Source organism: Magnolia sinica, chromosome 5, assembly GCF_029962835.1.
Source record: "Magnolia sinica isolate HGM2019 chromosome 5, MsV1, whole genome shotgun sequence".
Taxonomy (NCBI): Eukaryota; Viridiplantae; Streptophyta; class Magnoliopsida; order Magnoliales; family Magnoliaceae; genus Magnolia; species Magnolia sinica.
This window is the reverse complement of record NC_080577.1, coordinates 109,982,119-110,010,092: the sequence shown is the minus strand read 5'-3', so window position 1 is coordinate 110,010,092 and position 27,974 is coordinate 109,982,119. Positions and strand designations below refer to the sequence as shown.

At 38.7% G+C, this 27,974-nt stretch overlaps 1 protein-coding gene and 1 long non-coding RNA gene across 6 annotated transcripts; both read left to right on the top strand.

The window, feature by feature from the left end:
• The first annotated feature begins 1,705 nt into the window (after positions 1-1,705).
• On the top strand, positions 1,706-26,298 carry LOC131246671 (uncharacterized). Of its 5 annotated transcripts, none has more exons than XR_009171462.1 (7): positions 1,706-1,905; positions 4,987-6,723; positions 6,852-7,103; positions 13,602-13,682; positions 18,018-18,713; positions 18,802-18,913; positions 26,107-26,298. XR_009171462.1 is itself a non-coding variant. In XM_058247024.1 (7 exons), exons 3-7 carry the CDS (start codon positions 5,431-5,433, stop codon positions 26,161-26,163), a joined length of 2,379 nt encoding a protein of 792 aa, XP_058103007.1. In that variant the 5' UTR covers positions 1,710-1,905; positions 2,280-2,414; positions 4,987-5,430; the 3' UTR covers positions 26,164-26,298. The 5 variants fall into 5 exon arrangements, 4 of the variants coding, with proteins under 4 accessions (XP_058103007.1, XP_058103006.1, XP_058103009.1 ...); XM_058247024.1 differs by lacking the exon at positions 18,802-18,913 and adding an exon at positions 2,280-2,414 and having other exon boundaries at positions 1,710-1,905; XM_058247026.1 differs by lacking the exon at positions 18,802-18,913 and having other exon boundaries at positions 1,712-1,905; positions 4,987-5,935; positions 6,368-6,723.
• Positions 10,384-11,718, top strand: LOC131246672 (uncharacterized). The gene is made up of 2 exons (XR_009171463.1): positions 10,384-10,907; positions 10,947-11,718. It is a non-coding gene; the product is annotated as an uncharacterized LOC131246672 (long non-coding RNA).
• Positions 26,299-27,974: the final 1,676 nt, after the last annotated feature.

The following is a 27,974-nucleotide window of genomic DNA, read 5'->3' as shown; positions in this document are numbered from 1 at the left end:
CAGATAGCTGATGTCAAAGCTATGTGGGACCACCATGGTGTATATGTTTTATCTACGCCGTCTATTCATTTTTCTAGCCTATTTTAGAGTACATGCCCAAAAATGATACAGATCCAAATATCAGGTGGACCACACTATAGGATTTTTTTGATTGAATGTCCACCAATAAAAAATTTGTAGGGCCCACTTTAATGATTTTTTCCATCACCTGTTAATAAGGTAACATAGATCTGGATGAAGAGAAAACACAAATATCAACTTAACATTAAACTTTTGTGGCCCCTAAAACGTTTTTAACGGTAAGTGTTCAATCCCTACTGTTTCCTATGGCTTGGTTCACTTAATATTTGGGTCCGTCTCATTTTTCGGACCATGCCATAAAATGATCTAGAAAAATGGATGGACGGTGTGGATAAAACACATACATCATGGTTGGGGCCACCGAGCTTTGACGCCAGTTTGTTGGCTAAGTTTTCGTAATGCAGCGTTGAAAAAAAAAACGATGAGCTCATCTTGTGGCGAATGCACCAGAACGTGTCGTCATATCGAGGAGGCGCGAGCCCTTCTGGTGTTGGTAACACCACAGCTTGTGGTAGTACCGAGCATTTGTAGGTTCCACTTAAATTGCACATCTGATCCACACCGTACATCTTGTTTTCAACATTTATTTCAATGGAAAAAAGTAAAAAATTAGGCTTATTCAAACCTAATGGGGGTCCCAAATCAGGGAAAACTATAAGATCATGCTCAAGACAGATCTATTCACGTGATGTGGCCCACATGGGATTTATTATTATTTGATTTGTTTAATCTTAGTGTGGCACGTCTGATTAATGGATTGGATTGCATGTAATGACACTGGGCCCCACCAACAGTGGGGAAGTTTTCAATGGTCTGGAATCCCCTCTCCACCGGGAGCAGTTTAGGGGTTAACCGTTACCAATACCGTGGGGGGCCACTTTGATGATTTGAAGTATATCCTCGCCGTACATCCAATTTTCCAGACAATTTTAAGGACGTGCTTCAAAAATTAATCAGATCCAAATTTCAGGTGGACCACACCTCAGGAAACGGTAATGATTGAATGCCTACCATTAAAAAATTCCAAGCGCCTACATAATGATTATTTGTCATCCAATCCCTGGATAATGTCAAAGATATCTGGATGGAGGGAAAATAAAAATACTGGCTTGATCCAAATTTTTGTTGGCCCACAAAAAGTTTTTAATGTTCATTCACCATTTTTTCTACTTGTGTGGTTCACATCAGATTTGGATCTTTTTAATTTTTGTCATATAGATCTATATTAATCCATAAAAACGGATTAACGGCCTAGATATATAAAAAAAATGACCAAGGTGAGCTCCACACGGTAAGGTTAACAGCCACTGAGGTGTTACTCGGGTAACACCTAATCCGCTCCCCTCCCAACCGTTCCTTGTTTTCTGTCCCACGTGAGTTACCCTTCCTGACGATATCCTACCAGTAGCCTAACATATAAGATCTCGTCCAATGAACGGCGTGGATCTGATTCAAAGTTAAAATGGGCCCCACAGAAGCCCGGTACACCATAAGCTGTGGTGGTTTGGGTACCGTAAAAGCGCACCTAATATTCGACTTAGGACACATCTGTCATTTTAGAAAACGTCAACCAAGTTCCCGTCCTTCTCCCTCTCTTTCTCTCTCTTCTCTGTTCGAAAAAAGAAAAAAACAGAAAAAAACTGCGAATTTGCGTTTCACACCAGAAGGGAAGCTATATAAGTGGTGAGAGAGAGAGAGAGATAGAGAGAGAGAGAGAGAGAGAGCAGAAGATTGAATTCTTCTGCTATAATTTAAATTTGAAGAAAATAGATGGAAGCTCGAAAATGATACCGACATCGGATTATCCGATCACGAGCTTTACAGGTTCGTGATTCAATCCGATCTTTGTCGATCTTTTTTCTCCCCTATTTTCTGGGTTTTCATTCTTCGATCCTTGCTATTTTCTCCATCTCTGTTTAGATTTTCATTTCGCTTTTGATTCTTCTCTTGATTTTTAAATTTTTTTTGCTTTTGTGGGGTTTTTTTGTGTTTGAGCAAAAGCTAGGTTCTTTTCCGGGGGTGAATGGTTGTCGTGGAAGGAACCGGTTGAGTGCTTTTGGTGGTTTTTGATTGGTCGAAGGAATGGGGTTTGGACTCTTGAGTTTTTTTATTTTTTTTATTTTTTTATATATTTTGAAGGATTTGGATTTGGGAAATGGGATTGGATTTTTTGGATTCTTGATATCCTGTTTCTGCAGATGGATCGGCACTGGAACGTGTAGACGGGTATTGTCTCGAAAAGTGACATATACACCCCCAATTTTTGGTTGATGCACCCATTTTCCGGATAAAGCGTGTGTAGGTCATTGCCACGTGTCCCCGATGGGGTGCAGGTATCAAAAACAGGGGTGGAAGTAATTTTCGTATTTTCTTTCTTGTATTTGGGTTAAATGCTTTTATTGAAATTGATGTATGTATGTACGTCCTTTTTATTTCGTAATTTTTATGGGTTAAACCCATTTTAAAATAATTTTGTCGGGATTATCAGCAACCTGAAAAACAAAAATCTGTTACTTTTCCATTTTTTTTTTTTTCATTTTATTACTGATCTATCTATTTATTTATTTATTTTGATAAAGAAAGGGTAGCAAATTATCTTTAGCGTTTTTTTTTTTTTGGACATTTTAATGGGTATTATCTTCTGCTTTCATTTAAAAAACACCCAAATGGTTACAATCCATCACTTTATTTTCTGCTTATAGTCTTCAATCGAAAAATGGAGGATAATCAGTTGATTTCGTTTTTCTTCTTTTTCATATGATCTTCTCGTTTTTTTTTTTTTTTTTTTTCCAAGAAATTGTTATTGTGAGTTTTCCCCTTTTTCTATCAGTACGCACATGTTGTTTCGATAGAGAAGTGGATAAGTTAGGCTTTGCCTTTTGATAGTTCCTATGGTAGAAAAGTTAATCTCTCTTGATTTGCATTTTCTGTTCATATGGGTGTTTTCCAAATCTTGATGCTGGTTGTTCTTTTTAAAAATTTCCCTATACATTTTAGACCCATGGATTGATTTCCCAATACTTTTATTTTATATTTTATTATTATTATTATTATTTTTTGTTCTCAACAATTATAGGAAAAAGCAATATAGACATGCTTGTGCATGTTTGTGCGTATTTGAGTGTTTACATGTAAATATAATATGTATAAATGCTTTCTCGGTATGCATATCATAGTCTAAAATCTCAGGTGAGTCTGCTCGGATTGGCATGAAGTGCCAATTTCCTATTGCAAGGCTCGCCAGGTTTTCCCTAAACTTGTTGAGGTTTGCACCAGCTCAGTGTGTTCATGGGAACCCACCACCTCTAGGCTCTAACACAAAATAAAGAGAGCTTGCCAATAAAGCAGCTTGATTGCAATGTTATCAACTTGTAAGCATGGAAAGCTAACCTTCTAAAAAATAAATGGGTAATGGTTGTATAGTGCTCTCTTGTATAATTGAGATCCTCGCACATTCCAATATAAGATTTGGAGGGTACATTGGTGCTAGTATACAGTTTAGGAGCTACTGCGAAAGACCACACTAATCCAATTATTCTAACATCCAATCAATAAATATATGAACGATCAAGATCATTTGTATAAAAATAGGTCCAATCAACAAATGCTTCTATTGAGTCCCATCATGGACTGCTTAATGTTCTAAAACATCACAGCATTGAAGCCATCCTAACTATCCCATACATCACTTGGAAAATGAATGGCTATAAAAGAGAAGGCCGTCTTAAGGGTAGATTGATCATTGGGGCAGTCTGTTTTTTACAGTTACACATGAAATGTTTGTTGTATATTGTATCCAATTTATGGTCCATCTTGTGATTGGAGCGTCCAATTGTCCTGATGGTACACAATATGACGGCACCTTGTGCTTATTTCCCAAAATGAATATATGCTAAAACAGTGGGTAATTACTCATCTTTATCTTTTTCTCTGTACATGTGGGCAATATCTATGATGCCTGGAATTGTTGTAGTGGCTACTAAATAAATGGACTGCATTCTAAAAATCACAGATGATGAACTTTCTCCATCACATCAGTGGCATGCAATGCATAGTTGCAGAATAGTTGCGCCAAAATTGATGAGTCATCCACATTATTATGTGAACATTGTAACTATGGGGGGCTGAGATTGTTTCACATTGACTTGATAACCCACTAGATCAATGGTCCCTAACCTTATGTATGCAAGTCGAGCCCATGTTTGGTCATTCATAACTTTGATTTGATGAGTCCATCATTGAAGGGGGTTAACCAAAAAGGTTCCCTCGTTGGAAGATCACAAACCTTCAATGAGTGGCCTAAAATAAAAGGTTATCATGAGAATACAACATGTGAGAGAAAAAGGCTGAAGGTAGGGTACCTAAGTTCTTAGCATTTGAAAGACCAATCTATGGTCCGGGAGCATTACAACACTCCTAATGCATTAGAATTATATAGTAACTCAAGTGATTGTGCTACAATCCACCATTCTAAGCCTTAGTTGCAGGATCCTTCCTACCTATTTATACTTGTTTACATTTGAAAGAGATGTTTCCCCACTCCCGCATCTGAATTTGTTGATGCTTTGCTTCATGCTTCTTGCAACTATATTTGAATTTGTCTAGCAAGTGCATTTTATCAATATCTTCTAGATTATTTAAATTTCTAATTCTTTATATCTTAAAACAATGCAAATGTTTTACTCTATTTTTTGTTTTATTTTCTCAAAATTTTACTTTTTATTAGTTGGTACTTTGTTAGTGACCCCTAGTTGAAATTAACAAGAGTGGGGTGGGTCATCGGGTTGACTCGTTTATGTCTTGACTCCTTGATCGACCGAGCTGAGTCTTGAGTTCCTGCTTTCAGACAATGATGTATAGTTTTCCAAATCAAGTTTCTGATGTTCTTGTTTAAAATTTTTGCAGGCTTGTGGATTGATTTCTCGAGTGGCCATGAATCATCCATGCGTCACCTCTTGCTGGTACAGAGGCCAGAAGCACTGTTCTTCCCATTCTGTTTGGATTCTAAGCCTTTGCTTGGGATGTCCTACCCAATCGGATATGAGAACGTTAATTGAAAGACCAATGCCCTTGGCATACAGATAGTAGTTGCTTTAATGATACTGTTGTAGTGATTAGTATATACATCTTTAAATTCAAATTTTATGGGAAATTATGGAAGGTTTTCATTTTATCATGTTTATCACATCATAGAGTGATATACTTCCCTTTCTTTCTGCTGGAGTTTGATAGCAGAAACAATCTTACTTTGGACAAAAGGGGAATCTACATTAAGAAGAGAACAAATAGCCGAGAATTTAGAAAGACAAGGAAAAAAGGAAAACAGGAAAAAGATTAAGAGACCCTGTAATGGGCTTGCCTCAAGTGTCCTCCAACAAACTTGCTGATGAAGTTGTGACAACCTTGAGCACGTTTGTGCAGCATCCGCCTCGATTTTCAAGCAGCTGTGATTTGGATGGGCTACACAGAGGGAGCATGGATAGTCGGACGGTGGGGGATTTTCCATGCTCTTCTCTTGGGGATTTCCACAGGAAAACCACGTTGGAACAGACAAAAGGCACTGATGGGATCTTCAGACACAAGAGTGCTGTTGACAGTGCCTCAAACATTAATGGGTTGAAGATTGGATCGAAGGATAAACACTGCTGGCTTACTCCAAAAATGGGACGGAACATCCAGAGTCCTGTTTCAAGGGTAGTTGGTTTTGAATCGAGTGGATCAGATTCTATTGTCAATGGGTTCGAGAGAGTTTTAGCGGATCGAGTGCATGAGTCTAGTGCAGTTGGTAATTCTGATAATTCAACTGATTCGCATGGCCCGCAAGTCAGGAAGCGGTTGCTGTCCCCTCTGAATGGTATGCTTTGTCCAAATCAATTTTCTGGTGATCCTCTAGACATTGCCCAGGGCAATGCTCCAATCCATTCCAATGCCCTACGTGGGGGTTTTGATGTTTTTGGGGCTCAGGACTGTAAAAAAGCTAATGTTGGCAACACCAATTATCTTGATGCATCAATTTGGTCAATATCTAGATGTTCAGAGTCGAATAACATGCCGGATTGTTGTAGAACAAGTTCTGCTTTTTTCACTGATGGTCCCTTGCTTGATAACAAGGAGCCCCTATTCTGCAATCATTCTTTGTCTGCCCAGGGAATTGATCCCTGCAAAGAAACAAGTAAGGTACGGACTCTTCCTCGGGCAATAGCCATCACTCCGGAAAAGGTGATTTCACCTCCTCTTTCTCTGTCTCCTCTTGGTCCAAAATGGTCTGAAAGAATGAAAACTGCAGGCAGATTCCACATGGAATTCCCAAAAGAGATGGAAGGTAACTATTCAACACCAAAAAATTATGGAAGGTCACTTGATGGAAGTGTTTCAGGAGTTTTGTTTGATCCAGATGAAGACGAATTTAGGACTGCGAGCGAGTCATTTCAGGACCTTGGTATTTTGCCGAAAGTCACAGGTCAATATACCCCCGAAAGTGCTGCTTGTATAGGTCGGGATTGGGGTGCTGAATCTGCTCCTATGCCACAATGCATCAAATTGGTGAGAAGTTTGAGTGCGCTTCCTGTTAGGAGGTCTTTGGTTGGTTCATTTGAGGAATCTCTCTTATCTGGTCGTTTCTCGTCTGGCAAAGTCAGGCAGGTCAGCGTTCATATTTTCTAGGATGCATCATAGGAATGTAGCTTGGTTCTAATTGTTAATGGGGCTTTGTGACAGTTTATTTCATGGACATCTCATGCTGTGTCTGTCTTGTCTTCTTATTTATGCAGAAAATTGATGGTTTTCTAGCTGTTCTAAATGTTACCGGAGGGAACTTTTCACCGCCATCTCAGAAACTTCCTTTTGCAGTGACAAGTGTGGATGGTGATAGCTACTTACTATACTATGCATCAATTGATCTTGCTGGAAATTTGCCATCAAGCAAGTGCAGAGGCCCAAAGATGAAGAGAAGCCTTAGCAACACGGATTCTCGAGCAGCCAAAAGTCGCTTGCGTATCCCTATGAAAGGCCGCATACAACTGGTACTAGGTCTTTTAGCCTTAAAAATTGATTGGTGATCAAGTAAGTTAGGCCTGTTAACTCATGGTTATGGAAGTTTCTAGAATACTTTCTTGGTGCACGGTCTTCCGTGGTTGAAATGTTATGTTTGCTACTAGTCAATGTGATTGGACTAGATTTTATTTTTTATTTTTTTACACGCGCAATCACACCCCGCACACACCCATGCATTCATACCACAGTGGTTTTTCACCACAATGGGTACTCAAAGCCATGACCTCGTGTTGAAACTCTTGTGAGTTTACCACTGAGGCATGAGTAAGGACAACAATGTGATTGGACTAGTTGTTGCTGTTTAAGAGGTGCTATTCCATGCTTGTTTGTCAATCACTTAATGAGTTTGCCAACCTTGGTGAACGTGATGACAAGTAACAGTGTACCAGTGTTTTAAATAGCGGTAGCGTGATGCGTAGTGCTCAGCCCTCTATAGCGTGTAGCGTAAGCTACAGGATACTTCTATTTTTTAATTTAAAAATAGGGCAAATATAATAAATAGTGAAAAAAAGGAAAAAAAATATAAAAATGCCTAAAAGATGATTCATTTTATCAATTATAAACATGTTCAAAAAAGTTGTTAGTTATCATTTATCAAAAGCCAATCCACATATATAAGCCAAATCAAATAATTATCACATCAATAACTTTCTAAGCAAACCACTTTAATTAATAATGTCTAATTGAAACCACAAGTCACAATTATGAAAAGATATAAAAATCCCATAGGTTAAAAGTATCAAGTATAATACAAGTGTCACATTCCTCAACATCAGAAGCAAAGAAAATATGAAAAAAATAATTAAAAAAATAAAATGGTAAAAAAATACATCATAGCTTACGCTACGGACGCTACGTGCTATGTAGTTATAGCGTACGCTACAGGGGATTTACGCTATTTGGGACGCTACGTAGCGCTACGGCCATGCTACGCTACGTAGCGTACACTACTGCTACGCTACGTAGCGTACACTACTGCTACGCTACAGGCGCTATTTGAAACACCCCAGTGTACTTTGGAACACTATTATCTATATTGGTCTCTTGAAAACTAATAGATTGAAACTACAGGGGATTCCTATTCATTGCATTGATGGATTTGTTTTCCCCCCTTTCGTGTCTTAAAAAAACGTAAGTTGTTCATCAAAAAAGGGAAAAAAAATGAAAAAGAAAAAGATGAATGAAACTATGTTACTAATTATCCTCTAGTATGATGGGAGTGTGAACCACCACGTCTCAGGCTTCTGTGGTTTCAGCCTGGAATATTAACATTTGTTTGTAGAAGAAAGAAAGAAAGAAAGAAAGAAAGAAAAGAAGGCCAATGGAAGGAACATAGTAGGTGTTCAATGATTAGTTGAAATCAGCCGAAATGGCGTTCCACAGTGTGAAGGTATACATGTTATTTTTGCTCAGGGGGTTCCCATTTTCAAGGGATGTAAGAGAGGTGTAGAGAAGCTCTTAAGGGCATCTTCCTCTCTTCAATCGGGGTTGGAGATGGATCGACTCCTCATTATCTATTCTTGCCCTTGTATTGCTGTAAATATTTTTGTTTTAATAAAAAGTTTCACTGTTTGGTAAAAAAAGCTCATCCAACTTGTCTTTATTTATTTATTTATTTTAGTGAGTATGCATCAGCACTAACTCCATTTCAGGTTTAAAGTTTGTTATGATCATCATTGCTGTGTCCATGCTAATTTTCCCCAATTAACACCATTTTGGATCCTTTTTTTGAACGTTTGGGATGATATGCCAGTTGACATTCAATGAGAATTCCTGTTCTTGTTTGCTTAGCATTGTATCCTCTGAGAAGAATTTTCTTTTTCCTTTCAAGTTTTGAATCAGTCAATCTTATTTTTAAATTTGTCTACAGTATCAGTGGAAATTTGCTGCATGCTACTCGTCTTTCCTCATAATGCTCTGTTCTTTAGTAATGAGTTATGTGGGTTACTTCTATGACCCACATTATTAAAAATGGCTGTGACTCTTCTACTACACACATGGCTCAGCTGTGTGACAATAGACAGTTCAAATTGCTGACCCAATTTTGGTTAGAGCATAACCAAAAAGTTACACTGAGAATTTTCCCTTGGCATTTGAACCACTCACTGTTTACTTCTAACCGTCCATTTAATAGGCAGATTCATAAAAAAAAAACATTTTTTTTTTTTGGGTTTATAGGAATTTTATTTTTTATTCAATCATTTTGGACTAGTTTTGGATACCCATGAGATCAAGTGATGAACTATTGTTTTCTTATGACATGTCTAGCAACGATTACATGACTATTCTAATTTATATCAGTACCCATAGGTGGTGAAATCCCACTACGGCGTGAGTGTGTGGTGGTGTGTGTGCGTGTGTAAAAATAAAAAAATAAAATAAAAATGAGTGCACTATTTCCATTAACTCCAACTATGTACATGTAGATGTTGATGTTTCGTTATAAATGATATGAGAATGCATGATAGGAAGGTGAGATGCTGAATCATCATAATCATCATTGTCATCCTTGCTTTGATCCAATAAATTTGAAGTTGGCTTTTAAATGGTAGATTTGTAAAAGTTTTTACAATCTGCTGCCTGCCAGACATCAACCTTCCTCTTTTTCCTGGGCTCTTGGAACCATCCATGGAAGAGGCTCCCATTGACACCACTAACATGCCAACACGGTCTCACACATTCTTAACCCTGGTGCAACAGGCGGACAGTGTGGGGTTCAACATTGAGGAGAAGCAAAAATCCACCAAAAAACTTTTAATACAAGAACCTTCCACAAGATCCTGCATCAGAAGAAACAAGTTAATAATTGCATCCATCTTCAATTTTGTTTTGCTCAGTTAGGTGGTTTTCAGCAAGTTTTTACGAGTCTAAAAGGCTTTATATGATTGGAGTTTATCTTTGATGTTTCATGTCTATCACCATAAATTTGTCAGTGTAAGATTTCAAGGATACAAAGATAAATACATAATGGTCCTATGTTGTTGACTAGGAAGGGAAAGTGAAAAAGGAAGAAAAGAACAGTTCATTGAGTATAATATAATGATGGTAAAAACATAGAAGGGTGGAAATATTTAGCTACGTCATCATACTTGTTTGCCAAAAATAATCTGTCTAGCACCCAATGAAGATGACTTGCTGCTTGAAATCTCCAGCTTTGGAATTGGAACATAACCTGAAGTGGCTGTGCTAGAAAGGGCCATGGTGATACTGATTCTTGATATTTCCAGAACCAGACGACCTCAGGTTAGTTGAAGAATGCATTCTAATATTAATCTTTACGAGTGGCAAATCAAAATATATCAACAAGAAAAGAGATACTGAAGGATGATGAGGTTGCTACCACAGAATTACCAGAGAGACAAAAACTCCAACGTAATCAAGAAACCAAACAACAAAATGTCTAGAAATTAAGCATCACTTGCGAAAGAAAAAGGCATACATATATTGAGGGTAAGAGCACCCACAAGACTAGTGATACATAGCCTACTCCATGACCACAAAAAGAATCTTCATGCATTCTTGTCTTCAAATATTCTGCGATTTCTTTCTTTCCTGATCCCCCACATCATTAAGAAAGGGAACATCTTTCAAATCAACACCAGCGGCGAGAATAAAAAGGACTGCTCATGCATCCCACCAATAACTTATGAATTGACTGATTAGAGGCCCAAGCAGAGGTTGAGAAGTGTGAAAATAGTTCCTCACAATCTAGTAGCTGTGCAATGGATAAATAGGTGAGTCATCGATTCATTCTCCTACATATGGATAAATAGGTGAGTCATCGATTCATTCTCCTACATATGGATAAATAGGTGAGTCATCGAATCATATATATATATTTTTTTTTTGGTGGAGAATTTTGAGTCATCGAATCATTCTCCTACATACTCATAAAGCACACATTTGGAATGACAGCATTCCTTTTCTTAAGAATCAAGATTATTCACTGTGAGGAAGCGATTGAATTCCACATAAAAGCTTGGACCCTAGTAGGAAGAAAGGATTTCCATACCAATGCAAGCAAGGAGTGTCCCTTTATCAATCGCATATGGTCTGATTTTCTCTCTCGTTTCGGATTCAGCTGGTGCTTCCCAGATTCAGCGGATCTCCTTCTAAAATCATGGCATGGGGTCAGCTTAGGCAAGCAGAGAACAAAGATTGGAGAATGGCTTTAATCGCAATCTGGTGGTGTGTCTGGGAAGAAAGAAATGAGAGATGTTTTCCGGATTTGGATCATTCCGCTGAGTATGTATCTTGTAAGGCCAAGCGCACTTTGATAGAATGGGCTACTCATGTTGTCTGCCTAAAGGGCAGCGGTTTTCTTTTTCTTGGAGTTTAGTTGGGCATGCTTTCTCAGCGTCCCCTCTTCTCCCTTTTGTATTTTGTTCCCTTTTTAATATAATTCAGTGATCTTTCAAAAAAAAAGGAGTGTGGGCCTCCCTTTTGGATTATAAGGCACCAAAAATTGATTTAGAAGTGAAATTGCCATTCTACATCCACTTCTAGATTTTCCTATTGTCAACTGCTGGATCAATATGACATTTTAAAAAAGACGGAAAAAAAGAAAAGAAAAGAAAAGAAAAAGAAAGATAAAAAAAGCCGGATCAATATGCATATCATAAAGCTTCCTCATTAGCCCACAAAGCAATTTAAATTCCTTTTTATTGAGATTCCACCTTAGAAGCACTCACCAAACTAAGCGTCCTTTAGCAATTCATTGCATTCAGCCACCTTTGCCTCTTTTATGTGTATAAAACGTAGCACAAAGTTGTGATTAAAAAGTCAGACATCTTGCAATCCAAATCTCCACAACTAAAGATTTATCATAATGACTGTTAAAAAAAAAAAAAGATTTACCAGAATGCTGTGGGACATGAATGCAAACCCTAGAGCCAATTTCCCTCCAATTTTTTGAACTCATTTTAGGAAATTACCCTTGTGACTCCCTAGTTTGCCTAACCTACCTTCCAATTACAAATTTATCCCTCTACCTAGGTTTATAAGATCTAGAAATGTGCCTCATCTCCATCCATGCGAAATTAATTTTTTTCTAGAAACCTCCCAACACTTTCCCCATCTAGAGGGTCCCAATACTTTACCCATCTCCCAATTACCCTCCAACCTCTTACAATACCTCCCAACATCCCCCTTGTGCCACTTGTCGCCCAGCCCCCCCACCCCCCCCTCAAATCACTTTGAATGGAGGATCCTTACCAGATCAGGACCTGTTTGGAACGCGGGATTTGGTGGTTATTGAATTGCATTAGATGGAATTAACATCATTATTTCACAATGATTATATGTCTAAAAGTACCATGGTATTTTGACCATCCCATCCCAAATTTGGGATCAAATTCTTCCTTTAGGAAAAACAGTGTTTTACGTGAAACTAATGTTTGTTGGACGCCGAAATTGTAATCAATCGACCAGAGTTCACAACTGATGCCGGTCACCTATATTCGTATGTAGCTCGAGTGTCACATGTAAAGGGTGCATATGGATGGACGGCATGGATAAAACACATGCATCAACATGGGGCCCACAAATGTGTAGTGCATTTTAAAATCCATTAGAAATCCTGCGGCATCTCCTGTTGGGACTGGAAGGTCAAACACTTGGATTTATCAAATTCATCCCATTGATGCCAGATGGAATTCATGTTGGACCGAATGCAATTCCATACCACCCAATCCCACCTAATCCCACTTTCCAAACAGGGCCTTAGTGGTTTGGGAAATAGACGGTTCATATTTAGTATATTAGGTCTAAACAATGATGTAGACCGTCCATCATATGGGGCCCACCTTTGATTACCCATCCATCTCACATTACGTTGATTGGATGAGCCTAACCAACCGATTAATGGTTTGAGAAATGGACGCTCCATATTCAGTATACTAGAGAGGTATAAGTGCTGATGTGGAGTGTCCATCATGTGAGGTGCACCTTTGATTGCCCATCCTCTTCAAATCACTTTGATCGGATGATTTAACCATCCGTTTAGTGGTTTGGGAAATTTGCGGTCCATATTGAGGTGGTAAAACTAGAGGGAGCAATTTGCATAGGAAAGTGTTTCCTCATTTGGGGTATGTGTATGATTTTATTTTTTATTTTTTGGCCATTTATATGTAAATGTAAATAGGTAGGCGTGATTGTGTGAAAACATTAATGTAAGTAAATTGGTGCAAACAAATGTGCACAAATCCAAATTTACATACGTAAATGATGTGCAAACAAACGTTTCCTTGGTGGTAAGTAAATTAAGTGGAACTTTTTCCTTCCATGAGCCATTGGAGTTTTTCTCAGTGCATGTGTTTGATGCAATGCAGCCTCTTTTCGTTTTATTTTCAGCGGCACTTTGCTTGCTTCCCCACTTTCATTTCTTTAACCCTGCAAATGATATATTGTCAGAAATATGATCTAAAAATCGTGTTATGATCTCCTGACATGCTCAAGTGATTTTGCAGGTTCTTAGCAACCCGGAAATGACCCCTCTTCATACGTTTTTTTGCAATTATGATCTGAGTGACATGCCGGCTGGAACCAAGGTATGCTTATGGTCGAGGAAATTATATGGTTTCTCAAATTATCTCCTATATATCATATTAGAGACTGAAGAAAGGTGTCTTGATTCATTACCATGAACCTCAGCATGATTAACATTTAACACTGTGAGTGGCAAACTGTTAGTGCCATGGTATGCCAAAACGGTTATATAATGGCTGTCACGTAACGGTAACGGTGCTAACTGTTACATGTTATGGGGCTGAAACAGCGGTAACAGATAAAAATGACCTGTAACGGCCCCAAAACAGATTTTTCAAAGAAAAAGGGCTATAACAGCCATTACGGCCACTGCTACTGTTATGGAACACCTTGGTCAGTGCGAATAAGATTGCATCTGAAAATTTGTGTATGGCATGAAGAAAAGTTGTGTACTTTCTTTCTAAAACTTTTCCAAGTTCCCAAGTTTCCTTTCGCTATTTTTGGACCATCATTTTTCAACTCACTATTAGCATTGCATCTTCTAGATGATGATTGAGGCATAGCACATGTAGGAATGTCTAAATTACCATTGGGGCAATTGTCCATTTGACCAAATATCTGTTGATCTTGTTTCTTGTGCTAAAAGGAAGGATATGAATGCTGGTTTGGCAGCTATTTAACTGAAAAACTCTATCAATGCACTCCTCCCGAGGTGCTGTCAGGCTCTCACAAACTGTTAAATTTCTGCATTTCTGTGTCAAATGTTTTTTTTTGAAAGGTGAATTTATATATAAGAAAAGGAAAAGGAACAGGAACAGGAACAGCTAAAAGAAGAAAACAAAGCAGAACACAAAAAACAAAAAGGACCAGCAGCTGAAAGATCTGCCAAGATTGCGGAACAGACAACTTAAGCCCCTAGGAACAACATATCAGAATTCTTCAACGCTTCAACTTGAGAGGCTCATTCGATCAGAGCCTTCTTAACCTCAGTGGACACAAACTGCGCAGACCGATCAGAATCCCTGAAGCACCTGTTGTTGCGTTCTTCCCAAACAAACCACCAAATAGCGAGGATCGCCATCCTCCAAATCATAGTTCTCTCTTTGCCCAAATGCACTCCATGCCAAGCTTGCAAAAAGAGGACCACCCTGTGTCAAATGTTATTCTTGGCACTTGTCCAAATGCATGACTATCAGAATCTCTTACCAGGTCTATGCAGGAATTATAGGGTTCTAATGAACCAGAATGTGTAAGGTGGCACGGCGCATTTAGTCCGCATGAGTTGCGTTCTTTGTTTTGGTGATCCAAAGCCTTTCTTTGGTGATCCAAACTATTTTTGCAAGAAGCTCCATGGTTTCATGTGTTACATTCTTGTGCTAGCCAGATAAAACGGGTCATATTTTGTTTCTCATTGGTCACTTGCAAGGTATTACAAAACAGTAACAGTGGCCGTAACGACCACCACTGTTCCCTTTACAATATGTGATGTAGCGGCCTTCATGGTCTCTCTCTCTCTCTCTCTCTCTCTCTCTCTCTCTCTCTCTCTATCTTTAATAGAAAAAAAAAAAATCCAAAAAACCTGTATCGGCTCTGTAATGGACCGTTACGGGGGGTGTTTCAGCCTTTATGCATGGTGTAATGGGCCATTACGGGTCATTTTTCCTGTAATGGCTATTACAACCCCGTAACGTGTAATGATTGCCAACATTACCTTTACGTAGCCAGCCGTTAAGACACACCATGACTCACTTGGCAGAGTTTGATAGTTCCACAATATACCTAACATGAGGTAGTCTGATTCCCCTTTTTCTCCAACTGAGTAGCCAGGTGATGCTTGTTGAGAAGCTATGCAAGCTGCCTATGTAGTATTTTATTTAGCTCCTTGCTCACCGTCCTCAATATAGTCCTGTCCCAGGCTTTTTGCCATTTGGGTTGGCTTTATTTTTAGCTCTTTATACACTAAATAACTTCACCTACTGTATTTAGTCCAAGATCTTTGTAAGATTTAAGGCATTAGGCTTCCTGATCCTCAGTCTTTTGGACCTCTGTCTCCATAACAAATCTGTTGATGATTATTTTGGTGGATTATGGGGTTATTAATTATATTCCTTTTGTGTGTGTGTGTGTGTGTGTGGTGGATTTTGGATTGTATGTTATTTAGTCTTTGTACCTGAACAGTTTGGCAAAGAAAACTAGTTTCATCATATCTTTACCAATTATGCCTGGTATTTCCATTGTCAAACTTTTTTGAAATAAGAGTAGCGACACATGCTTTCTTTCCTCAAATTTAAATGGAACTGGTTTAAAGAAAATGCTGGCTCACTTTCTCCCAACAATCCATGAGAATTCATCACATCATCATCATCATCATCATCAATGCCTTATCCCAACTAATTGGGTTTGGCTACACGAATCCTGTTCTGCCATTCCAACAATCCATGAGGATTCTTCTAAAAAAAAAAAAGAACCTGGAAGCTACAAAAATACCCTCTGCAGATTTAGCTTATTGGCAGTTCCGCATGAGAATTTTGTAGCTACATTGCTTTCTTTCTTTCTTTTTCTTTTTTATATATTAACCAGGAGTTCTTCCAAATTTTTTGGCTAGTTGCATCGGGAGCTAAATTGACATGCAATGTGTGCACAAACCTAGGATGGAATATTCTTATAGTTCCATGAGTATCACACATGCAAAATATGTGAAGAAAATGGCATGAGATCATCAGCATACTTTCGATGCCAATGGTTAAAGCACTACCAAGAACATTCATTTCCCCTAGCATGATGCATGATTTGGTGCTTCATACGACATTTGACATGCTTGGCATCACCAGTACAGATATTGGTCCAGCAGCCGTATATATCTTTTACAGACATTTGACATTTGACATGCTTGTAGTCCATACACACCCATGTATTGCTGCAATTGTCATTGTTGTTTCTTGCATTGATAATTTGAAAGAAATGGTGGGTTTGAAAACTGCCATCTTCAACTGATGGGTTCAAATCTGTCTGCAACTCACTCTTTATTTGTCAGCTCGCTGTTTGTTATCTTCAACTCACTTTTTATTTGTCAGCTCGCTGTCTGTTATCTTCAACTCACTTTTTATTTGTCAGCTCACTGTTGTTGATTTTCATATGGATTTTTAGTTTGCTGAAATGGGTATAAATGCTGATTTCTATTAAATTTGTTTTTAGCTATCATATTTTCCATGCTATTAACACGGTGATTGTAATCAACCTATGTAATAGTCATACATTGTGCTTGTGGGAGTTTTGTGCTCTCATTGCCAGTCCCAAGCCCTGATAAAGGGGGGTTGCGTCAGTTTGGCAGCTGGCATCAAACTTATGCCATGACTGTTGGAACAGGATTCATGTAGCTGACCCCAATTAATTGGGATATGGCTTAGATGATGATGATGATGATTTTCCATGTTAACTTTTACATATAATAGAGACAGCATGGGTGTAGCTGAGGATACAGTGAAAAATGTGTGTTTGATGTGCATGCAAGATGAGGATTCAATGGATCATCTATTCTTGAATTGTATCTTTGCCAAGGTTGTTTGGACCTGGTTTTTTAAAATCTTTTTCCAGTGTTGTTGGGTGATTCCAAGATCAACCAGCTTCTTTTTTCCTTTTCCTAGCATGAGGAAGGAAATGGTCCTAAAGGTAGAGTTTTGTGGATGCTTGCTCTTCTTGCAGGCTTGTGGGCCATTTGGACGGAGTACAATGGCAGATGTGGAAAAAAGAACAGACATTCGTCAACTGTCATGGGTATCCAGATGAGGTGTTTAGGAGGAAAAAGTTGGATGTAATAGCTTGGGATTTTTTAATCAAGTCTGCTTAGCTTATTGCTCTCCTGGGGATTTGGATTGTTGGTCTTGCTAGTATTTTGGGGGCGTTGAATTTTTGCTCTTCCTTCCTGCTCATTGCTGTTCTATTCTAAAATATCATCAATTAAAAAGAAAGAAAAAAAAAAGAGAGAGAGAGAGATAAACACGTCTAAAATGTGCTTTGATTCTGTTGCATGATTCATGAGTTTTCTCATCCCATTCTATTTTCCTCATTCTGTCATTCAATATATTTCCTCTTTCAATGTTTTGATTTGTCTAGAGGTACGATTTATGCTTTTACCTTGAGGCTGACTGGTTGATGTTTCATAGCCATTGTGCATCACAGTGCGTTTGGATCCTACGTGCATCTTACTTTTAACTGCTTTCATTAGTATGATATAAGGGTTGTGCTTTTTCTGGAATCTGCTATCCAATTCATTCAATTTGCTGCTACAATTCTAGCTTAGTTCTATATCTTCTTCTTTTGGGTGAATTTCTAAATTAGAAATGTTTTAATGAATATATATATATTTTTTTCCCGCATTGTTGTTCAAATGGAAGCAGACATTCCTGCGGCAAAAGGTCACTTTAGCCTCTTCAGGAGCAACTTCTGTACCAGAAAAAGGAGGAAACAGAGATATTTCCATGAAAAATGTACCAATGGCTATTCCAGATTCAAAGAGTAGTCACCACACAAGGGAATCTGCTGATTCTGATGAAGTTGATGTTGTATATACTATCAGATCCAAAAACCAAAACTCTACAATTGCAGAAAAGGAATGCTCTAATATTATGGGTTGTGTATATACTGCTGATGCTCAGCAATTTGATCTGTTCAATCAGACACTGGGTAAAGTTGAGATGAGCCCTTTGTTATTTTCAATAAAGGAATCTATGCAGCGACCTAAAGGGTCTGGTCTGGGTGCAGGTGTGAAAGATCTAAATGAGACCCAGAACACTGAGGGGGATGATTTCATTCCAATGGATGCATGTGGAGTAACTGACAGAAAATCTGTACATAGTTCTTCAAAGGTTAATGAAAATACTACTGGTGCTGGTGTACTGCGATATGCTCTACATCTTCGGTTTCTATGCCCTTCTGTTAAGAAATGTTTAAGGTCAATCCAGAGGTGCAAATCTGATCCTCTGTCTAACCCACATGCGAATAATTCGGATATTGAGGGGGAGCGACGCTTCTACTTATACAATGATCTAAGGGTTGTCTTCCCGCAACGCCACTCAGATGCAGATGAGGGCAAGGTATGCAGTTTAACTTTCATACATGCTACTATCCACTTGCATTTTGGCTCCTTTCAAAGTTTTTTCTCTTGATCTTGCCCAAGATCAGGGTCTTGGAATTATGAAACTGATCCAGTTGACCAAAATGCTGTACTGAAATGTTCTTTTCCGTTTCTAATGCACATTCTTATGTGTACACATTTGCCTAGTTGATGCATAAGGTGCTTGACCTCCTCTCTTTTTTCTTTTTTTTTCTTTTTTTTTGTTTTGTCTTTTGTTATGCATCTTCTTGCTGCCCGATTGATCTACATTCATGAGTTTTTAGCTGGCTAGAATCAATGGAGTGGAATGAATGTATTGCTCATGTGGTTGCATTTAATCTAAAGTCTCTTATGATCTTTAGCATGAACAGTAAGTTAATCCGAAAGCTGTAATAGATGAAGCATTCCTCACCGATTCTTGTTGTATCCCCCTGTATCGGGTTGTTTTGGGTCACCAATACAACTGTATCGTTTATGTATGAAACCAGTACATATCAGGCAATATCGTTTTGGATGATACCTAAACCTTGATGCTTTTATTATTGGGAAATGAGATTGATGAGTCAACTCTAGCCGAAGTTACATATTTTCTTGAATAGTAACAAGGAATATTATTAACGTGAGAAAAAGAACAAAAGGAAGAAATTGTAGGTCCATGGGGCACGGGCCATTGCAATGCTCTTTCGCCGCTGGTTCATTGGCTTCTGGACACACGAGATTTTCGTGCCTCCAGGTCATTTACCGTACCCATGGCATACATTGACAAGATCTGGACTGTTCATCCCACGGGCTTTATCATTGATTGGACATGAACCTAAAATCTCCAAGTCTTTCACACCTCAACCTCAACCTCAACAAGCCTAATAATAGTAAAAGCAAATCTAAGAAATAATCCTCAAAATCTTCAATCACATCTTTAAACCAACCCCCATATCTTTCACAAACAGTAAATTGCAGTTCCTGGTTTTTAGGCTCAAAATCTTTCAACAAACAGTCTAAAATCAGCATTTGTTGGGTCCTACTGTAGGCCATGGGTGTACAATATTTCTTCTTTTGCGCCCTAACCTGCCATGGGAAGCCTCTTTGATGCTTAACTATCCAGCTAATCACCTTGGCCGGGCATGGGGATGGATAATATAAGGTCATGATTGACAACACAACCTTGATTAGGATTCTGCAGCAGCATAAGGATATGATATTAAATACTAAGATAGGGAGCTGATACATCGTCTCCGGACACGCAAGATTATCATGTCTACACGTCATTTACTGTACCCGTGGCAAACATTGACAAGATCTGGACTGTTCACCCCGTGGGCTCTATCATTGATTGGCTATGAATCTAAAATTGACTTGGTTGGACAATCCTAACCCTTAAATGAATGAACTCTCTCACCAGTCGTGATCCATGTCTTTTAGCATCCATTAGTGTATCATTACTTTAATGGTTAAAATCATCCAATCAATGTTTTTTAGAACCCAAACAGCTACTTTAGCAAGTATTGTCAAGGCATGATATATGCCATATGATTCAGTTACCCGATGAAAACAATTTATCATATAAATAATTATTCTAAACTCTACATAATAACACCAATAAAGAAGTGATCCAAATCTCAAGTCGACCACATCACAGGAAACAACGTCGAATGGATGGTCACCATTAGAAACTTCTTGGAGGCCACAAACGTTTTCCTATGGTGTGGTCCACCTGAGATTTAGATCTGCCTCATTTTTTGGGAGCAAGCCCTAAAATGATCTAGAAAAATGGACCTCTGACGTGGATAAAAACATACATCATGGTGGGTAATGCAAACTCGAAAGGGAAAGCAAATAAATCCATAAGAAAAGAAAGAGATTGCGGGACAAGATCCAACAATCCTCTAGCCAAATGCTAAAGATCACGAATGCAAGACTGAGCAAGCTCAACAATCCTCTAGCCTTGAACTAGAGATCACTCCCCCCTCTTTCAACAGCTACCGTAGAGAAAATAAGAGAATTTCATAACGAGAATATTAATCAACTTGGCTTATTCCATAGGCCATAGGTCCTATTTATAATCAAACCTTACAATCTGTAATAAAGGCTATGGAATTTAAAAATCTGCGAAAATAGGAAAGCACCTAAATAACAAAATATTATAATTAAGAAAATGCCTAAAATAAGAAGATACTTGGTTAAGAAAATATTTAAAATTATTCCCTGCCTAAAATAAAAATACGAAAGAAAGAGGAAATTTCGTAATCTAGAGATATGAAAGAAAGGAAAGTGGTGATGGGCTAAAAAAGGAAGGTGATCCTTTTCTTATACACACGTGCGGAGTGTGCACGTGTGGGATGTGGGGCGATTGCGTTAGTGGGGGCCCTAGGAGCATTAACCACTAGGTCTGCGGAGCACCATACGATGGAAAGCATTTGCATTTTCCTCCAACTAGGAATCAAAAGTTGGGAATTAACAATGATGACTGATTTCATCATTCACTTTTAAAATCAAACATAGAAAATATCAGAGATGAAATGGAGGAAATCCATACCATTTACAATGGTAAGTAATGATTATTTAGTTGTCTGCATTCACAAGTAGTAAAATGGAAACAAACAAGCCCAAAATTTCAAGAAACAAAGGATCTTGTTTCGACTATGAAATTAGTGGGTCTATTTTAATAGGCCACCAAAGCTTGAAATTACCTTTTTTTTTTTGGGCCAAGGCTGTCTTACAATGGGCTCAGTGCAATGATCATCTTATGTTGCACAATGCATAATGTTTGGAATATTTGAGAGCACTAAATTCATCACATTCTTTATCCCATGAATATACCACAAAATAATTTCAAGAATCCAATAGTCAAAATCTAGGCTCCCGAACGAAATGTCTGAAATCTAGTATTTTGAAAATTCATGCTACCAAACAGAATTAAAAATTCAGGACTTCAAATCCAACATTTTGAGTTTGTTCTCCCAAATGAACCCTAAGGGAGCGTTTGACGCATGGAATTAGATGAGATTAAGTGGGATGGAATTGAAAATACCACCATTTAAATCCCACACCATGTTTGTTTTCTTCAACAATTGCTAGGTTTATATGCTTTGGAAAATTGGATGTGTATTGAGAAGGGTTATGAAGAATCCATTTGAAACATGGGATTAGCAGTCTTTTCAATCCATTTGAAATTTGAAATATAGTAGGCCATCCCGCCCGTGCACAGTGCGGATCCAATTGATGAGTATGTTGATGTCAGCAAGTTCCGTGGGTCCTACCATGATATATGGACTATATCTAGACCATCCATCCATTTTTCAAGATCATTTTAGGGCACGAGCCGAAAAATTAGGTAGATCGAAAGTTCACATGGACCACACCACATAAGGCAATGGAGATTGAACGCCCATAATTGAAAACTTCTCGGGGGCTACAAAAGTTTTGGATCAAGCTGATATTTGTGTTTTCCCTTCATCCAAGTCTATGTGATCTTATGAATAGGTTTGATGGGTAAAAGTACATCATGGTGGGCCCTGGAAGGTTTCAACTGTCGACGTCATTATCTCCACTACTTTCTGGTGTGGTCCATGTAAGCTTTGGATCTTCCTCATTTTTGGGCTCATGCCATAAAATGATCACAAAAAAAATGGATGGATGGTGTGGATATAACACATACATCACAATGGGGTCCACATAACTTTTTGAAGTCAACACAATAGGTCTGTGATATTTCCAAACCTGTGACTTCTGTGGATGGTGGGTTTTGCTAATTTTATGGATCAATCCAAACGTGATTTTAAATTAACCCCAGGATTTACCTTTCCAATATTTACATTCCAAACATGGCATAACATCTCCACTAAACCATGAGATTTGTAGACAAACTCTGACACCATGTCATCATTGCAAAAAATCAATTCCATCCCACTTAATCCCGTCTAATTCCACACGCCAAACGCCCCCTAAAAGTTTTGGAGGATTCTATCCCCTTCAAATATTGTGGAAACCCAAGAGAGGGGGTAGAAGTGTTTAAAAGAGGTTTATCTGTTATGCCTTGAAACCTTAGTTGATATAAATATCTAAAATACCCTTGGCCATGCCTAGGCACTAGGTGCACCTAGGCACACGTCCAAGGCCATCGTCTCACCTGAGGCTTAGGCGAGGTGCGGGTGGCCCAAATACCTTAGTTGTGCAACTAGCTTGCCTATGACTTACTGCTTTATGCACGTAGTAGATCGTGAAAATAGAATTCATAAGGGCCTGCTTGTTTCCAATTTACCGATTGTAAATACAGGCAACTGAGTAATCATTACTTACCATTGTAAATGGTATGAATTTCCTCCATTTCACCTTTACTATTTTCTCTGTTTGATTTCAAAAGTGAATGATAAAATCAGTTATCATTGTTAATTCCCAACATTTGATTCTTGGTTGAAGGAGGGAAATGCAAATGATTTCCATGGTTTGGTACTCTGCATACCTAGTGGTCGGTGCTCCTAGGTTCCCACTATGATGTGTGTTTTATCCATGCCGGAGGTCTGAGGCATATCTAAATCTCAGGTGGACTGCACCATATGAAAACGTTTGAGGCCTCCAAGAAGTTTCTAATGGTGAGAATCCAATCAATGCTCTTTCCTGTGATGTGGTTGACTTGAGATTTGGATCTAACTCAATTTTGGGCTCTTATCATAAAATAATCTTGAAAAATGCATGGACGGCATGGATGAAACACATACATCATGGTGGGGCCCAAAGAATGTGGGGAGTACCAATTTAGGAGCGTGTTAGGACTACCAGGGTTGCAAAGATGTCTCATATCAGCCTCGAGAGCCGAGTGGAATTTCTCTTGTATTTCCAATGGAAATCACGAAGATATCCCCTGCAACGACTGTAAATACCAGGCTGAAAGTTGCCTGTAATTACAGCCTCTACCAAACAATTTTCATTTGCAATAATTACGCAGTTACACCTTCTTACATTTAATTCCCACCATTTACAGCAAAACAATTAGGCTCTAAACAGCAATGTAGGAAATTTCCTTGAATATGTGTGCAAGGCTCCGACCATAATGGTGGAAGGTCAATGTCAATGCTTGTCCTTCTTTCAATGTTTCATCCTACATTACCTGACTATCATCAGTATGGCAGTGATCAGGGCGGGGACTAGTTTACCGGGGGCTGTTGCTTACATGGAAAATATTGCTCACCAATATTAATGAGTTTGGGCTTGTAGTTCAGGTGGTGTGGTGCAGTTTAGAATCCAAATCTAGAGTTCAAAACCCAGGTTGATTTTAAAAGTTTCAAGCTATGGGGAAGGGGGCCACTACCCTTATTGAATAATCAACTGCATAAGTAGGGTAACCTGTATTTTTTTTTCCCCTCTGTAGGGTTGAGAGTATTATCATTTTCATTACTTGGGTGGAGACTGAGGATGTTCTCCTTCCCAGCTTATGCACTTTGCATGGTTCCCTCCTAAATCCAAATTGAGTTGGGAGATGCTTATTGGGAAAGCAAGGGTGCATTTTCTTTTTCTTTTTCGATGAAGCAAGAATGGAGAAACATTCCACCATGAACCTCAAACACCATCTTGGAAACCCCACTCAGCACAATGCTGTAGTCTTACCGATAAATTGATTATTGTCAATTTGAAGCATGTTAGATATAAGTGCCATATTTTATTTTGTGCAGTGTATTTGTAGTACTTATTTTTAAATTTTTTATAACATTAGTATTTCAGTAATTTCCCCACATTTCTATGGTCATTTTATCTGTTGATTGGACTAATGACTCAGCTAAACATCTATACAAATTTAAGTTGTAGAAATTGGTTTCTGATCCAGTATTCTTACACATGGTGCTCTGGAGACGATGAACATTCAAGACTTATCTTGTTGGTTCATCATTATGAGGTCGAGAATCTCAAAGTTCACTTGTGCCTTTTCTCGTTTTCTCTTTGCCGACTTCTTGTTCTTGTCCATATTTTCGGTTTCTAAATTTCTAACCCTTCAGAATATGCTGGATCCTTGCCCTAATCATTTATCTTCACTAATTGAGATTATATCTTGGTGAAAAATTCAAAACTCCATCCAGGTTGATAAGATCAAGATTACCTTCAATTCTGTTACCCATCTCTCTTGGAAACCCAGCATCGCTACTTGGGTAGGCAGGCTGGCCTTATCCAGTTAACAAGAAGCTGTCAATGAGGTTGACTGTTTCAACCCATGTGGGCTACTTCAGCCAGTGCTTGTTGGCCCGGTCCAATTTTCCAATTATAATGTTCAGAGTTCCATTCTGAAACAACTCCATGTAACTCTACAATCCCAGCATTTCAATTCCCGTCCCTTTGAGCTGATCATGTGTATAACACCTACCCTTTTAGTTCTGATCATCAGTACCTCTTTTCATCTAATCCCCTTTTTTAGGCTTCTGGTTTTTACTTGTCTTCATGTACAAAGAAATAAGGAGAAACTTATCCTGTTGTCGCACATATTTCCTTCAGTTTGTTTTCCATTATTCCAGGATAGTGAGTATCCCAACTTGACCAATCTAAGCTTTGGTATGGACAAGGAATAAGTGATTTAGATAACTTCTCCCTAGTAATATGTTGTCCGAAGTACGATGCCCGTAGCTTGCTCTCTATTCATATCTTCCACTCTCAAGTCTTAACAATCAAGCGCGTGATCCAAGAACGGATCTTCCGTCATTACCTATACAAATCAACCTGATGTAATTCGGAATCCCGACTGTGAAGTTTCCTATCTCAAGAGGGAGCGAGTGATGATTAGTGGATGTTAACCACCTCTCTGATTACTTTATGTTCGTGTACATTGTTTGAAGATCTTGATGGTTTAGAAACACTTATTTAAAATATTAGTCTGGCCAATTCTCATGATATTTGTTATTTTGGATTTTCCCAAATCCTCTACGGCCAAGTCATCAATTTTGCTCTTTTTTTGGTAACTGTTCCTGTTAATTCGGCTTATATCAGTCTTGGACTGAATCAGGCAAACATTTTCCAGCAGAAGTCTGAGATTACCAGACATTTTGCTGGTACTTCTGATTGCAGCATTTAGCTACATTTTAAAAGCCATCCGATAGTCAAATGGTGTTTTTTTTTTTTTTTTTTTCCCTTTTCGTGTGGAGTATCTTTCCTATGCTGGAAGTAGTAGGATGAATATGACAGCCACCAAAACAAACTCAGAACTACTACCTGCAGATTAAATCATGTAATATTACTTCAAGTGTTGTTATAACTGATGGCATATCTCACTTTGTTGCCCCCACTGGTGAGGGCTGATTTTGGCCCTCCCTCTTACTGGGCCTTAATTATACCAGTTATGCATTCGGTGTGTCTTTTTGTGATACTTTGTCTGAGGCTTGCTGTTGCCATGGCAGATACATGTGGAGCACCATTATCCAGCAGATCCCAAATACTTCGACATCAGCAACTGACAAGTCCATACTCGGCCACCACCGTTGAGTCTGATATTTGCAATGTACATACATATATCCCCAGTATGATGGGTACTCTCCCCATCCCTCACTTGTAAAGATTTCCATTTTCAATAATTGATGATTATTTCTTCATCGTAACATCTCTGGCTGCTTTTTTGTGTCCTAAATGAGGAATACTACGATAAATGCATTATTCTTTGGCTACCGAGTTGATAGACTGGTGCCAGGACTGCATGAATACTATTTGAGGCGTTTGGATGCACGAGTGAATTGAACTGCAAACATTCAGTTTAATGTCGAAGGCAGGGAGGGTAAATAGAATTTGTAATGAGGAAATAGCAGTTGAACTGCAGCTACATTTCTTTTGAGTCCAACTTGAAAGTAACATAAGTGCACTTTGAAGCTTAGATTGTCAAAATGAGTGCCAAATAAGGAGATGCGATTTGGTTCTCACTGCCTTATCAGACTGGATAATGCAATTCAATTTGATAGTGCATCCAAACGCTCCTTGACTTGTTTAGCAACGTCTATGCTATTAGGGATTGGAACCCAATTCAATAGTGCATTGAAATGCTCAGAAACCACATGGAATTTTGCGGGGGGAACGCTTGTTATTCACCAACCAACACCTATATGCAACAAGTGCCAACCTGGCAAGCCTGTGAAACATCCTAGAGGTCAACAAGGTAGCTCTCGTCGTGATGAATGTTAGGCTGGCCCCACTCATTGGATTCACTTGTTTGTTGAACGTGGACCATTGGCTATGTTACCTATGCTGTCCATCCTTTCTTAATAGAATGACCCACTTAATGGATGGACCAACTGATTTTTGTGGTAGGACATCTCCAGGTCGGCATGTCACTATGTGGGTCTCTAAGACAAATTCTTATATCCTGTCAACACGAGGCTTCTCCATTGCATGCTCGGGTTTTCAGGTCTGATGACTAGGTGCATGTTTCTGTAATCCAGAATGTTGGAACATGCACTGAAATCTCCTGGATAATACAATCCTGACCTTTCAATTTGTGGTATGTGAATAGACTATTGAAAAGAGTAATATAGCAATGGTCCACCTCCAAAAGGAAGGAGGTCCATGATTGGAAGCTTCCCATCTTCCAATATGGAAGAGTTTGGGGCATGGTCCATCATGGGTGGGTCAACAGAATTGGTCGGTACTAGTATGCCCCTCTTGTTATAACTGAAAGCCCCAGCATGCTACGCAACCTCCGGCCAGAGATTCTGGTTTTAGCGACTGCATGTTCATGTTGAAATCCACCTGGTAGACGGTCTGGATTTTGGGAATTGCTTTAGCATTTCTTTTGGTCCCATGTCCATGTTGATCCTCACTGGACAAATGCCAATCCTGTAGATCTTCTAGGCATGAGTTGGCAATCAAGTTTTATAGGGCCTATTTGTTTTGCTAATTATTTAGTAATGTAAAGGAAATGTGTCATTATTACAATTTTACTATCGTCAAACTAAACATATGAATTGTTAGTCAAATGCATACTGCATCCTACGGAATTTGTAATCATTGCACTTTCTTGAATTTGAATAATAACAAACTGTTGATGCAAAAATCTGGTCCACTCCTTTTAGACATTCGAGTACCTGCACATGAAGAAGACAAATGAGACCCTGGCTAAGAGTAGAGGGCCCTTCAATGCCAAAGTCAAGGCTAGGAATTTGGGTTTGGTAGTTTCGAAGGGTTTTGGGTGAGAGATTCTATGTACCTTTTACTGTTAGAGGCGCTCCTATTTATAATTACGAAGAGATGGTAACGTAGAGGAAATCTCCTAGTTTAGTAA